This window comes from Bubalus kerabau, chromosome 11, assembly GCF_029407905.1.
Source record: "Bubalus kerabau isolate K-KA32 ecotype Philippines breed swamp buffalo chromosome 11, PCC_UOA_SB_1v2, whole genome shotgun sequence".
In the NCBI taxonomy this organism is placed as follows: domain Eukaryota; kingdom Metazoa; phylum Chordata; class Mammalia; order Artiodactyla; family Bovidae; genus Bubalus; species Bubalus kerabau.
In genome coordinates this window covers 40,831,569-40,849,114 of record NC_073634.1, presented here as the reverse complement: position 1 = coordinate 40,849,114, position 17,546 = coordinate 40,831,569, and the positions used below count along the sequence as shown (strand labels likewise).

General features: G+C 35.9%; 1 protein-coding gene across 7 annotated transcripts in view; it reads left to right on the top strand.

The window, feature by feature from the left end:
• Positions 1-17,546, top strand: part of CCDC88A (coiled-coil domain containing 88A) — a 117,066-nt gene that overhangs the window by 51,015 nt on the left and 48,505 nt on the right. For all 7 annotated transcript variants that reach the window (XM_055540137.1, XM_055540138.1, XM_055540136.1 and 4 more), the window contains exons 9-13: positions 4,056-4,137; positions 6,093-6,251; positions 8,003-8,149; positions 8,739-8,883; positions 13,453-13,637. In XM_055540137.1, coding sequence (XP_055396112.1) covers positions 4,056-4,137; positions 6,093-6,251; positions 8,003-8,149; positions 8,739-8,883; positions 13,453-13,637 — 718 coding nt within the window. The remainder of the gene's footprint in view (positions 1-4,055; positions 4,138-6,092; positions 6,252-8,002; positions 8,150-8,738; positions 8,884-13,452; positions 13,638-17,546) is intronic.

Here is a 17,546-nt window from a genome sequence, read left to right as displayed (position 1 = left end):
GTTGAAAATGATGGAGTGGATAAGTAGAATGTCCTGTATGCAGTGCTGAGAAATTTGAATATTAAACAGTGTGGGCCAACTGAAGATTTTTTTTTTTTTTTTGTATGGGAGAGCAGTTTAAAAACAGATTTCTGTTTTAATAAAGAGATATCAACCTAGTAGCTGACCTTTAGTGAGTATTCAAATTGGAAAAATAAATTCTGGTGTCATTGTAAAGATAGATTGAAGGACAGTCCAGGCAAGAAGTGGTTTGTGTCTGATCCAGGGTTTTAATGATGAGGTTGAAGAGGAGGTGTTAACAAAGAAATTAGGGTCTTCAGTATAATTCCTAGTTTCCTATAAGTAGTATTTGTCTAGATGCCGTTCATTCAGACAGGGAACATAAGAGAGGAATACTATTAAGGTAAAAGACAAGTTTAGTTTTGACGTATTTAGTTTGAGGTGCCTTTGAAATATTTCTGTGGAGATGATCAACTAGATAATTGACTATCTGGCCCATCATGCAGAGTAGAGATTTCAGATCATTAGTATACTCATGCAGAATAATATATGCAGCAGCATGTAAGTCCTAATTGAAACCTTTGGAATGGATCAGACTGCCCATGAGCATGAAGAATGTGAAGGATGTAATCTGAAGAATACAAATATTAGAAAGGTGTTTAAGTGGTTCAAGGTAGATGTCACCATTTATTACCCACATTACTCAGTTTCTTCATATACAAAATAACAGGTAAAGCAAATGATTAAGTGCATGAGCTTTAGAGGCACTCTAAAACGTGAATCCTGGCTCTCAACACTTCCTAACTGAGTGACTGTGGCCAAGTTACAGAAACTCTAAGGCTATTCAGTTTCCTAGACTGTTAAATAGGAATAATATTAGTGCTTACTGTAGGGTTGTTGTGTGAGGTAAATATGTAAGTAAACAGTGTATATTACATAAGCGCTCAACAAATGTAAGCTGCAGTCATGAGATACTACTTCTTTAGAGTTCTTGTGAGGATTAAGTGCTTGGTAGAGTGTAAAATGCATAGCACAAGTGTGTGGCACAGATAATGAGAACTTAATAATTGTTAGCCAAAAGATAGGCACAAAACATGAAATCAGCAAAAGAATCAGAGAATTAATATGTTGAGAACTAGAAAATCTAGTGTTAACTAGTGTTAACAAAGAAATTAGGGTCTTCAGTATAATACCAGTCTGTTGTTCCATGTCCAGTTCTAACTGTTGCTTCCTGACCTGCATACAGGTTTCACAAGAGGCAGGTCAGGTGGTCTGGTACTCCAGTCTCTTTCAGAATTTTCCACAGTTTATTGTGATCCACATAGTCAAAGGCTTTGGCATAGTCAATAAAGAAGAAATAGATGTTTTTCTGGAACTCTCTTGCTTTTTCCATGATCTAGAATGTTGGCAATTTGATCTCAGGTTCCTCTGCTTTTTCTAAAACCAGCTTGAACATCTGGAAAGTCACGGTTCACATATTGCTGAAGCCTGGCTTGGAGAATTTTGAGCATTACTTTACTAGCGTGTGAGATGAGTGGATTATTATTCAGCCATAAAAAATGAAATTTTGATATGCTGCTGCAACATGGATGAGCCATGGAATGAGCCATAAGATGAGCCATCTCAGCTTGCTAAGTGAGATAAGCCAGATAAAAGGATAAATTTGAATAATTCCACTTAAATGAAATATTTTTTATGGGCAAATTGAGAGAGATAAAAAATAAATTGGAGAGTTATTGCTTAATGAGTATAGAATTTCTGAATAGGATGAGGAAAAAGTTTTGGGAATAAGTAGTGGTGATAGTTTAACATTGTAAAATTAATTAAGGCTTCTGAACTATATGTTTAAAACTAACCATTTTAAAATGGTTAAATTTTTAACCATTCTCTGAGCACCACTCTCCACCTGAGTGGAGGCCTTAGTTCTGCAGAAAAGCTCAAAGATATTGTTACATATATTCCTTGAGGAAGAACCAGAACCCTGCTTTATTGCTGGACTGTTGTTTCTCAGCTGCTCCTCTTCTGTTTCTGCATTCCCTTCTTTCTGTGAGTAGCAGCTGTTTGAATCTGCCCTTTAGGTCTCAGGGAGTCTGAAGGCTGAATGAAGTCTATTTCCTACAAACAAGAAATGGGGGACAAAAAAGATTTGTACCTGGAAGGACCTGCCAGAGTCTTGCTCAGTTTCATCTGTAGTATGTCATCTGCAGATAGTGACAGTTTTTATTCCTCCTTTAAATTTGCATTCCTTTTCCTTTTCTTGTCTAATTGCTGTGGCTGGGACTATGTTGAATAAAAGTGCCAAGAGTGGGCATTGTTTTTTGTTCCTGATCTTAATGGAAATGTGTTCAGCTTTTCACTGTTGAGTCTGATGTTAGTTCTGGGTTTGTTGGATATAGTTTATTATTCTCTGTGCCCACTTTCTGCAGAGTTTTTTTTTTTTAATCATAAATGAGTACTGAGTTTTGTGAAAAGCTTTTTCTGCACCTACTGAGATGATTGTATGGTTTTTATTAATCAGTTTGTTAATGTGGTGTTCAGAAAGATGCATGTACCCCAGTGTTCATAGTAGCATTATTTATACTTCCCATGATATGGAAGCAACCTAAGTGTCCATCAACAGATGATTAGATTAAGAAAATGTCTAGAAAATATATATATATATAGAGAGAGAGAGAATGGTATGCTACTCAGTCATAAAAAGGATAAAATTTGCTATTTTAAAAACATGGAACTTCTCTGGTGGTCCAGTTGTTAAGAATCTGCCTTGAAATCTAGGGGACACAAGTTTGATCCCTGGTCAGGGAACTAAGATCCCACATGCCACAGAGCAGCTAAACCTGTGCACTGCAGCTACTTAGCCCCTGCACTCCAGAGCCCTCAGGCCACAACTAGAGAGCCTACATAATGGAATGAAGATCCCTCGTGCAGCAACTAAGACTCAACACAGCCAAATGAATAAAACAACATTGATGGACTTGGAGGTTGTTATCCTAAGTAAAATAAATCAGACAAAGACAAATGCTGTATGATGCCAATTATATGTGGAATCTAAAAAATAAAACTAGTGAATGTAACAAGAAAAACAGATTTTTAGATACAGGAAGCAGGTGATTACTGGTGGGAAGAGGGAGTGGAGAGGGGCAATATAGAGGCAGAGGATTAAAGGTAAAACTTATGTATAAAATAAGCTATATTTATTTATGTATAAAATAAGGATATGTCGTACAATGCAGGGAATATAGCTAATATTTTATGGAGTATAACTTTTAAAAATTGTGAATCACAATAACCTGTAGCTTATCTAACATTGTGTATCAGCTGTACTTCAATAAAAATTTTCTCTGGTGAAAAAACTTAAATATAAGCACATATGAGATGTCAAAAGCAGATTGTTCTACATAATGAACATTTATTTTTTATTATTTAAGAACAGAAGGTGGACAGTAGAGATAATGAGTGGAGACTTATTTCGAGGAGCTTGGGTCTAAAGGAGAAATAGAAAATGGGAGTTAGAACACAGTGTAAAAAGAAAAAAGTGTTACAGGAGAAATACAAAAGTGTCCAGACTTCAGGGTAGAGACTAATAGAGTCAAAGATTTTACATATCTGTGTGGCACTGTATTATTTTCTTTAGGTCATTGTAAATATTGAAAATAGTCTGGAGACCCTTAAAGTCTCAGACCCAGCTAGTATTGCCTTGCTTAAGAACTCTTCCAGCTAATTTGTCTGTGACTATACAGAGAGGGAGAGAGAGTAAGGAGATGGGAATCAGGAAATGACAGAGGAGATGAAGAAAAAGAAGCTACATTATGAACTATGAGGACATTAATCATTGAGGTTATTAGCATTTGGAGAACTTTAAGGGTGAGTCTGATGACATCCAACCATGTACATTCTTAATACCAACTTCTTTGTCTTTTTCCCCAGCTTGAGGTCATGACCAATATTATGTTAAATTAGATATTTAATAATAATAGTATATTTGTATTAGTTCAGATGATCATAGTTTTCAAAGCACAAAGTTTTTTATTTAATAAATATTTTTTGCGTTTAAGGGAGGAAAAGACTGAACAATTGTTGGACTGTAAACAAGAACTAGAGCAAATGGAAATAGAGCTAAAAAGGCTGCAGCAAGAGGTTTGTACCTGGAACATTCATTATATAATATCAATTGGAAATTGAGTTTTCTCCTTATAATTTACAACATTTGCCTTACTGCTTACTGAGGTTTAATGAAATGTAATGACTTTTTCAGTGTTTCTGTCTTCAGAAATGCCAGAGCCAAAACTAGAAATCAAAACTGAAAAGAACTTTGGAGTATTCTTTTTTCTCTATCAATGTGCTATTCAAACCTTGCTGAGATTTCAGGGAACCTCTTAGGACTAGGACAGTTCCAGGTTTCCCTTTTTTATGTATTGGCTTCTGTGGACTTGACAGCTGGAACACCTCTACTGCTAAACTGTGCTGCTTCTGTATGTTTCCCTAAGTCTCTGCTCTCTTATGGTGCTTTATGTTAACTTCCATAGAATAGAATGCATTTTAATTTTTCTCTTTTTCTACCATGTAGATCCTACACTTTTTAAAATGTCTTTATTTTTTCTGAAGTTTTGTGTTTTTTCATCATGAACTAAGACTATTTAAGAATTTACTTCTTTTAATTACTCTGTAATGTTTTGTTTTCATTTGAAGGCAGTGCAAGAGGTCTTCTTTAAGCCATAAATGATAAAGATTGGGATAAGGCTGGAAAATTCTTTCTTGTCCTTACTTCCCCTAAGCCGCCATTTTAAATTCCAGGGTTGCTTCAGTTGTGGGATCATAAACCCGGGACCTTTCTAGGTGAATGAATCTAGGGATCATAACCTTTAGTTTTAGATATGCTGTGGCTGCTGTTCACTGCTTGGTAGCAGGTTTTTTGTGTTCCATCTAAAACAGTGATTCTCAATCTTTTTTTGTCTCAAGACCCTTCTTTACTCTTAAAAATTAATGGGGATTATTTAATGTGAATTCCCTTTACTGGAATTTACTATATTTGAAATTTAAACTAGTAATTTAAAAATATGTATTAATTCATTTGAAAATAATACTCAGCCCATTCCATGTTAACATAAAAATTATATGGTAACTAAATAACCATTATTTTCCAAAACAACAAAAAAATTAGAAGAATAGTAATCTTTTATATTTTTGCAAATCTCTTTAATGCCTCCCTTAATTGAAGACTACCAGATTCTCCTATCTGTTTCTGCATTCAGTCTGTTAAGTTAATAACATGCCATCTATGTAGCCTCTGGAAAGTTCCACTGTACCCTCATGAGAGAATGAGAGTGAAAACAGCACGTACAGTCTTAGTATTATTATGGAAATAGTTTTGACCTGATGAACTCCCCAGAAGGCTTTCAGGGACCGACAGATGTCTCTGGATCATGCTTCAATTATTGTTATTCAAAGGATTGCAAGAGGACTTTTTAAAGTTTGAATTTTAATATTTATTTCAAATGATGTAGAGGTGTATACTAATCATATGCAAGTAATCATTCATGTGGAAGTATTTAAAAACTTAGCAGGATTTTGGTAACATCTGGATAGAAACATTTCTCCAAAGTAACTAATGATCAATTTTTGTAGTAGTTTGCCTCATCTGTATTTTTACTATCTTGTATTTTGAAGTTAGCTTTTAACCTTAAATTCATTGCAACAGTTATGTTAAGAGATTTACTTATTTTAAAATGTCCTGAATATTTTTTACAATCTTAGTAGTGAACATTATATATAAAAACTTGTATGTATGCCTGTGTTTTTATATTTGTATAGAAGTATATATTTTTAAAATACTTCTTACTCTTGGTTTAAAAAAAAAAGACTTTATATATCTGCATTAAAAAAAATAAGGTATAATATTTATACCAGAAAATTCACCTTTTAGCAGTCTGTTTCCTTAACCACTCAGCTTCCTCATCCCATAAAAATTCACACATTTAAAGTACAGAAGTAATTGGGGCTTTTTTGTAAATTCATCAGATTGCACAACCTAAGCATTATCAATTTGAAAATAGAGAATAATATTTTAAATATTAGTATGTGTTTATATTTAGAACATGAATTTGCTTTCGGATGCTCGTTCTGCAAGAATGTATCGAGATGAATTAGATGCACTTCGGGAGAAGGCCGTCAGAGTTGATAAGCTTGAAAGTGAAGTCAGCAGATACAAAGAGAGACTACATGATATTGAATTTTATAAGGCAAGAGTTGAGGTATGTTGCATAATTTAAACAATTCACAATTTTTTTCTTTAAAAGTGTTACAATTTTTCAAAATGCATTTAAAATGCATTTTAATAAATGTAAAGAACTCTTGAAACAATGAGCAAACTGTAATACCATCAGGTGATTACTTTATGATAGATCAGCATATTGTTTAGACTTGTCAAAAGGAATTTTTGGATGCTACGCATTGGAGGTTTTATTTCATTCCTTTGTTTAATTAGCATTACAGGTAGGGAAGACTTTGAAGTTAAAATAAAGTATATATGCCTCTCCTAATTTTAAATTCATGCCTAGAAGTGAATGCTTCTGATTGCTGCTCAACTCAGACTACTAAATTAGGATCAATGAAAGCAAAATCAGTATCTGTTTTCCTCTTCTCCTCTCTCTTCCTTCACCTCTCCAATGCCATTTGTTGCTTTATATGAACAAGTTCGAAGAAAACCAGTTTTTATTATTTAATGGTTGCAATTCTATGTAACATAAAGTTGAATTTGATAGCAAGAATTTGAAAATCTTTGCTTCTTGCGTTCTTTTTTCCTTTCTCAGTGATTTCTCCTTTGTCTGTAAATAGAGGAGATTTTCATCAGTTTCAGTATGGGGATAAGAAAGAAGGAGTTTGCAATATCAAGTGAAAACATTGTTAGAGAAAGTTAAAACTTAGCCTGAATGTTACCAGAAAATAGACCCAATAGAGTGCAAGGACAAGCTGCTTGTTAATTCTTTTATACTTTTTTAAATGGGTGCATGTGTAGGACTATTCAGGGGTCCTCATGTGTGCCATTGTTTTAATATACTTTTGTTTGACCAGCTTATAAATGGCAGGCATATAACTTAGCAATATAGATTTGTGAATATGTCTTCAAAACATACATAGGAATTTTACAATGTTTATGCAAAGTATTTTTTGATAAAGCCTTGGTTTATGATTTACTTGAATATTGATTGTATTCTTGGTATTTTACTCAAAACCCCAAACTCTTCACTTTCAAGTAGAGAGAAACTTAAATCTATTTTATTAAATAAATTAAGCCCCAGTTCTATGTAGATTTGCATCTTAAAAATCTAGACTACTTATATGAGTTCCTTATCCTTGTGACTTAGGAATTTAAATATACCCTGACAATTTCATGTGAAATTATAGTAGTATTACACATCCTAATATAGGTGCTGAGTATTTGTTTACATAATTTTCTAATTAATTTATTTTTTATTGAAGGATATTGCTTTACAGAATTTTGCTGTTTTCTGTCAAACTTCAACATGAATCAGCCATAAGTTCAATTCAGTTCAGTCGCTCAGTCGTGTCCGACTCTTTGCGACCCCATGAATCGCACCACGCCAGGCCTCCCTGTCCATCACCAACTCCTGGAGTTCACTCAGACTCACGTCCATCGAGTCAGTGATGCCATCCAGCCATCTCATCCTCTGTCGTCCCCTTCTCCTCCTGCCCACAATCCCTCCCAGCATCAGAGTCTTTTCCAATGAGTCAACTCTACACATATATCCCCTCCCTTTTGAAACTTCCATCTCCCTCCCCTGTTTACATAATAATTTAAATTCTGGGAAATAAAATGAAACCAACTATATTTGTTACTCAGTACCTTTACTCTTGCATAGACCTGTTGATAAAGACAGCTTAATGTCTTATTTTTTAACAAAGAATTTTTATGTTTCAGAACTTTAAAAATTATCATAGTAACATATTTGTGACCAATAAAGCCTACTTGAAATTTTTATAGGAATTAAAAGAAGACAATCAAGTTTTATTGGAAACAAAAACCATGTTGGAAGACCAATTAGAAGGAACTCGAGCTCGTTCTGATAAATTGCATGAATTAGAAAAAGAGAATTTACAACTGAAAGCTAAACTGCATGATATGGAAATGGTAAGTGTATAAGGTAGATCCATTACATAGCTTCTAAGTAAAAATTCTAAGATTCATCTGATTTCCCTATAGTGATAAGGATGGCTAGTGTCCTTAAGGTCTTAACAGAAAAGTGAGAACTAAATAAATTAGATGCTCCTGATTTTATGTAAGTTCAGGAGTAGTAGAAATTTCTGCCTTTATTACAAAGGGGTGTTATTTATTAATTTTTCTACTTCTTTTCAGAAAACCCTAATAAGCTATTGTGTAAACATTTTTTTAGACTACAGAAATACAACTATTGCTAAAATTTAGCATTGGATTGGAAGTCATTTATGTGACTAGAACAATATAATGACTATGAAGAAGTGTTTTCAGTGTCCCCAAAAATCACTTTAAAAGGACGTCAGACAACTGATCAGTTTAATGACCAGCAGTAATAATTATAATTGATTATTATCAAGAGCTTCAAATTGTAAAAATTTTAAGGAACTCAAAATTTAACTCATACAGTTTCTGATAATTGAAAGTTATAAAGTAATACAATATCAGCTTGAAATTGTACTGTTTCTTAGCTTTCTTTTCTCTCCCTACTCTGCCAATAAAAAAGGAACGTGATATGGATAGAAAAAAGATTGAAGAACTAATGGAAGAAAATATGACTTTGGAAATGGCACAGAAGCAAAGTATGGACGAATCATTACATCTTGGCTGGGAACTGGAACAAATATCTAGAACTAGTGAACTTTCTGAAGGTATTTCTGATACTGTTTTATTTAAGTGGGTGAATGAATAAATGACATTTATGCTTACATTTCTGGATATTTTCTTACTGTTCTTTATTTTCCTTGACTGGAAATGTCTCAAAAGACCAGATATCTCCCTAGATAGGATTTCACCAAAGAATATATTAATTTCCACAATTCTGAGTTTGATCCTTATCTCTGCGTGTCTTACAGCTCAACTTTGAGTGCAGTAACAGATTTGATCCATTGTTTAGGCACTATTTCATGTTAATATCCCAAGAAGTGGGGGTATCAGTTTATTAATGTATTTTGAGAGATATAATCATCTACTAAATAGAACAGAAAAGTCATATTTACTGGTCAACCTGTTCTTTGACTGTAGACAAACCTAAATAGGACATCAGAATGTAATGGGAATATTCTTTGGTGAATATGTAGCCAGACTAAAGCAACTTAAGGATCTTTACAGTTACTTTCATCCATATGTGTCATCGCCATTTTAGGATTATACTTACCAGTTGCTCAGGCCCACTTATACTTGGGAGGTAATAAAATACCTCAGATAAATATTTAACTTTTGGCTCTATGTCTCTGCCTCCACATTAACTTGTTCTCTTTATTAAAGCTGGACACACACATAGAATGTGGCCTTTTGTGTTAAAACTTTATTGAAATATACCCCAGTCACATTTATTTGAATTAGACTGGTTCCCTAATTCCTCGGTTACCCAGTATTTATGTTATTATACCTATTTTATTGTACCAGGCTCTGAGAGCTTATAGCTTGGTGCTTAAAAATGGTAACTTCTGCAGATGACTTGTCATATTTATTACTGTTCAGTTCAGTTCAGTCGCTCAGTTGTGTCCGACTCTTTGCGACCCCATGAATTGCAGCACGCCAGGCCTCCCTGTCCATCACCAGCTCCCGGAGTTCACTCAAACTCACGTTCATCGAGTCGGGTATGCCATCCAGCCATCTCATCCTCTGTCGTCCCCTTCTGCTCCTGCCCCAATCCCTCCCAGCATCAGAGTCTTTTCCAATGAGTCAACTCTTCGCATGAGGTGGCCAAAGTACTGGAGTTTCAGCTTTAGCATCATTCCTTCCAAAGAACACCCAGGGCTGATCTCCTTCAGAATAGGCTTTTCCTAATTTTACACTTGGGAACCTAATTCCAAGTTCTGGGACCTCATGTAAATTGACTTCATAGTAAGTGATGATATTCAGCCAGTGAACTTGCCAAGAGGTGTTACATAAAACATTTGTGGAACTTTTTAATTGTATTCCATGCGAATGGAGTTACAAAGAAAACAATTCAGATTTAAATGTTTTCTACTGCATTCAATATGCCAACAAATTTGGAAAACTCAGCAGTGGCCACAGGACTGGAAAAGGTCCGTTTTCATTCCAATCCCAAAGAAAGGCAATGCCAAAGATTGCTCAAACTACCGCACAGTTGCACTCATCTCACACGCTAGTAAAGTAATGCTCAAAATTCTCCAAGCCAGGCTTCAGCAGTACGTGAACCGTGAACTTCCAGATGTTCAAGCTGGTTTTAGAAAAGGCAGAGGAACCAGAGATCAAATTGCCAACATCCACTGGATCATCGAAAAAGCAAGAGAGTTCAGAAAAACATCTACTTCTGCTTTATTGACTATGCCAAAGCCTTTGACTGTGTGGATCACAAGAAACTGAGGAAAATTCTGAAGGAGATGGGAATACCAGACCACCTGACCTGCCTCTTGTGAAACCTGTATGCAGGTCAGGAAGCAACAGTTAGAACTGGACATGGAACAACACACTGGTTCCAAATAGGAAAAGGAGGACGTCAAGGCTGTATATTGTCACCCTGCTTATTTAACTTCTATGCAGAATACATCATGAGAAACTCTGGGCTGGAAGAAGCACAAGCTGGAATCAAGATTGCTGGGAGAAAATCAATAACCTCAGATATCCAGATGATACCACCCTTATGGCAGAAAGTGAAGAAGAACTAAAGAGCCTCTTGATGAAAGTGAAAGAGGAGAGTGAAAAGTTGGCTTAAAGCTCAACTTCAGAAAACTAAGATCATGGCATCTGGTCCCATCACTTCATGGCAAATAGATGGGGAAACAGTGGCTGACTATTTTTCTGGGCTCCAAAATCACTGTAGATGGTGATTGCAGCCATGAAATTAAAAGACGCTTACTCCTTGGAAAGAAAGTTATGACCAACCTAGACAGCATATTAAAAAGCAGAGACATCACTTTGTCAACAAAGGTCCGTCTAGTCAAGGCTATGGTTTTTCCTGTGGTCATGTATGGATGTGAGAGTTGGACTGTGAAGAAAGCTGAGTGCCAAAGAATTGATGCTTTTGACCTGTGGTGTTGGAGAAGACTCTTGAAAGTCCCTTGGACTGCACGGAGATCCAACCAGTCCATCCTAACGGAGATCAGTCCTGGGTGTTCATTGGTAGGACTGATGCTGAAGCCGAAACTCCAATACTTCAGCCACCTGATGCGAAGAGCTGACTCATTTGAAAAGACCCTGATGCTGGGAAAGATTGAGGGCAGCAGGAAAAGTGGGCAACAGAGGATGAGATGGTTGGATGGCATTACCGACTCAATGTCCATGGGTTTGGGTGGACTCCAGGAGTTGGTGATGGATACGGAGGCCTGGCATGGTGCAGTTCATGGGGTTGCAATGAGTTGGACACGACTGAGCAACTGTACTGAACTACTCAAGTAATTAAAATTACACTGTTAGGAGTTTTCTCAGCTGTTAGGTGGGGACAGTAATAGTAAGGACTATCTGGTAGGGTTGTTGTGAGGGTTGAATTTGTTAATGAAGCTCTTTAGAACACCTTGTAAATAGCATTTGAGTCTTTTATTATTATTATATCAGTTGTTTTGCTGCAGTCATAGAACAGAATATTAGTATAGTGTAGTTTTTTTTTAACTATACAAGGAACTTTTTAGAAAATTTGATGAATGTGAAAAATGTAAAGAAGGAAATCAAAGTCATTAATTTCTTGACTTTTACATTTCACAAAATTTGCTTCTAGAATTTTTCTACACACACATTTATTTTACATATCATCATCAGTGTTTATGTACAGTCAGGGTTCCTTTTTTCATCCAAAATATAACACAGACATTCTCCCATGTTAAAAATGTGCTGTATGCATCCTTTTTATTCTCTGTAGGATGGCTTGAAGTTTCTTTGAAGCACGTAGTATTGAAAGTTTTATTAAGACATATCATGTTTTATAGCCTAATCTTGTTTAATTGAAATGAGTTTTACTTAAGAAGACATGGACAACTAATAACATTTATGAAGTCAGGGACTATCTATGATACCAGCTTTTAACAAAAGATTAACAGTGTGTGCTGACTAGAACAAAAACTTGAAATAAGAATTGAGGCTTTCTTAAATCCTAGGAGATATTTTACTCTACCTGATTTTTAAAAAAGAACGTATGACTTGTGGGGATACATGGGGTGTGTGTGTGTGTGTGTGTGTGTTTGGTTTTTATGATGGAGGATTTCAAACATACTCAAAGTAGACAGACCTAGAATTGCCCTCCTGTATTTTTGTTCATTTCCTTTCCTGAAATCGAGGATTTCAAAATAAATTCTAAGTGTCATATTTCATTTGTGAATCCTAATATATCTTCAAAATATTTAATGAGTCTGTCATACAGTTATTAGAAAATAATTATTTTTGGCTTACTGGAAAACGTTTCCAGAAGTTGAAACTGAGTTTTCTTATATTAAAAAAAATAATTCTAAAAGCTGCTTAGAAAGATGATTTCCATTGGCAAAATGGACTGCATGTTGCTCTTTATACTTAATTAGCTAGATCCTTCATTTAGAGAAAGACTTTTTTGAAGTGACCTGTGTATAGTACTGTCTTGCCTTTCTCAGAATCAGATTGGGATTTTTTTTTCGCCTTCAAACTGTTTTTCTTTTTTAATCTTTGAAGGTGTGGCATAGAATATGCTTTATACTTCTTATTTGAGTCACACAGTGACTCTGTTAGATACACAGGATAGTAACTATATTTGGTCCAAGTAACCTAAGATTCATTGAGGTTAAAGTTGCTTTCTCATGGAATTAGGACTAAAAGTCTAGTCACTTCAGTCTAAATTTTGTACTTTTTTTCCCACTAGAATGCTTGTGGATGTGTACATGTGTGTGTGCTAAGTCGCTTCAGTTGTGTCTGACTCTTTGCCACCCTATGGACTCTAACCAGGCTCCTCTGTTCATGGGATTCTCCAAGCAAGAATACTGGAGTGGGTTGCCATTTCCTTCTCCAGGGCATCTTCCCGACCCAGGGATTGAACCCTCATCTCCTGCGTCTCCTGCATTGCAGGCGGGTTCTTTACCACTGAGCCACCAGGAAAGCCCCCACTTCTGAATGCTTTAGAATTTAAAGATTTACCTGTATTTATCTCTCTTTTTTCATTGTGTCTATCTTGTATAACTTTATTAATTTTTTATAAAGTTAAGGATCAGATGATTTAGTGTATTTACACTAAATATTTTAAATAGTGAAGAGTAGGCATAGTTTTACCAGTGTCATATTTTTCAATATTACAGCACCACAAAAATCCTTGGGCCATGAGGTGAATGAATTGACATCAAGTAGATTGTTGAAGTTGGAGATGGAAAATCAGAGTTTGACAAAAACTGTAGAAGAGCTTCGGAGTACTATGGATTCTGCTGAAGGCACCACCTCCAAAATCCTGAAAATTGAAAAAGAAAATCAAAGACTAAGTAAGAAGGTATAAAAATTAATGTTTAATATAATGTAAAAAAGGTATATGTAAAAGTATAAATAAATAGTGTTTAAATAGAACATATATTTTCCAACTTTTATTATACCCTCAATATTATTTTAACTGATTATATAGATTTCAAACTTATATAAATATGAAGTGAATGCACTCTTAGACTCATTCAACTTCAACAGTTATTATCTCACAACTAATCTTACTTCTCCCGTGCAACCACCAGATAATTTTGAAGTAAGTCCTAGACATGGTAATGTTTTACCAATAAATATCTCAGTATAAATTTCTAAAAAGTAAGGAGTTTTAAAAAAGAACAGTGATGATATCACACTTAAAAAATTATAGCTTTTGATCAGCAGATGCTTGGGGCTGGTGCACTGGCACGACCCAGAGGGATGGAATGGGGAGGGAGGAGGGAGGAGGGTTCAGGATGGGGAACACATGTATACCTGTGGCGGATTCATTTTGATATATGGCAAAACCAATACAATATTGTAAAGTTAAAATAAAATAAAATTTAAAAAAACTTTTAAATATTTTTTGAATATAAGTATATTCAAATATTTTTTAAATATAAATCCAATAAGATTGGTATGTTCAATCTGTTGATGTGTCCCTTAAGTCTGTTTTAGTCTATAGATTTACTCTTGTTTCCTAGTAGTTTTTCTGTTGAAGAAAGTGATGTTTGTAGTCATAGAAAATCATTGGTTTAGATCCCTTAATTAATCAGAGAGTACAAAATCCTGATATTGTATCAACCGTTCTTAATTTGGTAGCTAGAGTGTTTCTGTAAGGAAAACTTTTAAAAAAAAAAATACTGGGTTAAAAAATAAACCACTGTTAGTTACTTTGAGGAACAACTCTTAGGGTGGGTAAAGTGGGATGAATGTTTGATTCTTGCCCTTTATTTACCGGTTTCCTAGTAATAAATTGGTTCTCTCATATCCTCCTGAGATAATTGTTGAGTTTGTTGTGGTGTCATAATAAACTCACAAATTTAATAATATTTGATGTATTTTAATACATTGCATTTTTCTTACTCTCCCAACTCTTTTAAGCTGCTACCTGAATCCTTATGACATGACCTAAGCTCTCCTGGAGAGCTTCCTTGCTTTCTGCTGTGACAGAGTGTTCTAGGTTCCTCTGAAACATTCCTGCTTCAGACCTGGACGCAGCCATTTCTCTAAAAAGCCCTTCTTTCTTTTAGTCAACAGTGGTATTTAGAGGCCACAGTTTAGGGATTATGAAACCTGAATTTAGGTAGACTTTGAAAAGAAATAACAAGCATACCTTATTTTATTGCATAATACTTTATCACACTCACAGGTAATTGCTGTTGTTGTTTTTTACAACTTGAAAGTTTGAGGCAACCCTGCTTCAAACAAGTCTCTCAGCACTATTTTTCTAATAGCGTTTGCTTACTTCATGTCTCTGTGTCACATTTTGGTGATTCTCACAATATTTCAAACTCTTTCATTGTTATTGTATTTGTTATGGTGATCTCTTGTCAGAAATCCCATGGATGGAGGAGCCTGGTAGGTTGCAGTCCATGGGGTCGCTAAGAGTCGGACATGACTGAGCGACTTCGCTTTCACTTTTCACTTTCATGCACTGGAGAAGGAAATGGCAACCCACTCCAGTGTTCTTGCCTGGAGAATCCCAGGGACGGGGGACCCTGGTGGCTGCCGTCTATGGGGTCACACACAGTCTGACATGACTGAAGTGACTTAGCATAGCATAGCATAGCATGGTGATCTCTGTCAGTGATCTTTGATGTTAGTATTTTAATTGTGTTGGGGTGGTATAGACTGCACCCATATAAGCCAGTGAACTTAATCAAGTGATGTGGTGTTCCAGCTTCTCCACTGACTGGTGATTTCCCCATCTCTCTCCCTCTCCTTGTACCTCCCTATTCCCTGAGACACAACAGTATTGAAATTAGCAACTAATAACCCTAGAGTGACTTGTATGTGTTCAAGTGAAAGGAGTAGTTGCACATCTCTCACTCTCACAATCGGGTCACAAGCTAGAAATGATTAAGAAAAGTGAGGAAGGAGTGTTGAAAGCTGAAATAGGCTGAAAGGTAGGCTGCCTACACCAGTCAGCCAAGATGTGCATGCAGAGAGGTTCTTGAGTTAAAAGTACTTTCAGTGAACTTTGAATGATAGGAAAATGAGAGGGCATTATTGCTGATATGGAGAACGTCTTAGTGGTCTGGATAGAAGACATGCCAGCCATAGCATTCCTTTAAGCCAAAGCCTAATCCAGAGCTAGGCCCTCTCTTCAATTCTGTGAAGGCTGAGAGAGGTGAGGAAGCTTCAGAAGAAAACTTTTAATCTTTTAGAGGTTGGTTTGTGAGGTTGAAGGAGAGATGTTTCCATAACATAAAAGTACAACATGTACTAATGTAGAAGCTGTATTTAGTTTTCCAGAAGATGTAATTACGGTGACTACACTAAACTAGATTTTTAGCGTAGAGAAATGACCTTCTATTGGAACAAGATTCCATCTAGGACTTCATAGCTGGAAGAATTTAATTAATGCCTAGGTTCGAAGCTTCAAAGGACAGGTTTCTTCCCTGGTGGTCCCAGTGGCTAAGACTCCACACTCCCAATGCAGGGGGCCTAGGCTTGATTCCTGGTCAGGGAACTAGATCCCGCATGCCACAGCTAAAGATCCCGCATGCCACAACTAAGACCTGGCATAGCCAAGTAAATAATTTTTTCTTCTTTAAAGGACAGCCTGACTCTCTTGTTAGAGGCTAATGAAGCTGGTGACTTGAAGTCAGTGGTCATTTACAATTTCAAAAATCCTAGGGCCCTTAAGAATTCTGCTTAGTTTGTTCTCTCTGTACTTACTTTCCCTGTACTCTCTTGATGGAACAACAAAGCTTGGATGACAGCATATCTGTTTACAGTATGGTTTATTGACTATTCTAAGCCCACTTGTGAGGTCTACTGCTCAAACAAAAATTTTTTTCAAAATATGACTGCTCATTGACAGTGCACCTGATCCCCAAGAGCTCTGTTAGAGACTTAGGATTGAGATTCATGTTGTTCCGTGCTTACTAACACAATATCCATTCTGTGGCCCATAGATTAAAGAGTAAGTTGACTTTGAAGTCTTACTCTTTATTTTGTAAGGCTATAGCTGCCATCAAAAGTGATTCCTCTGATGGATCTGGGCAAAGTCAATTGAAAACCTTCTGGAAAGAACTTACCAGTCTAGATGCCATTAAGAACATTCGTGATTCATGGGAAGAGGTAAAAATGTTAACAGGGGTTTGGAAGAAGTTGATTCTACCCCTCATGGATGACTTAGAGGCTTCAGTGGAGGAAGTAATTGCAGAAGTGGAGGAATTAGCAAGAGAACCAGAACTAGAAATGGAGCCTGAAGATATGATTGATTTGTTGCAGTCTCATGATACAGCTATAATGGATTAGGAGTTACTTCTTGTGCATGAGTAAAGAAAGTTACTTGAGACAGGGTCTACTGTTGAAGATGGTGTGAAGTTGGTTGAAATATCAACAGAGGACTTAGAATATTGCATAAAGCTGATAAAACAGTGGCTGTGTTTAAGAGAAGTGACTCCAATTTTGAAAAAAAAAGTTTTTGTAGCCTTGCATGCTACAGAGAAATTGTTCATGAAAGGAAGAGTCAGCTGACAGAGCAGACTTTATTGTTTTATTTTAATAAATTACATAGCCATCCCAGCCTTCAGCAGCCACTACCCTGATCAGTCAGCAGCCACTACCCTGATCAGTCAGCAGCCATCAGCATCTAGGCAAAACACTTCTCCAACAAGATTAAAACTTGCTGAAGGCTCAGGTGATGGTTAACTTTTTTTTAGCAGTGAAGTATTTTTTAATGAAGGTATGTACATTGTTTTTTTAGACATAA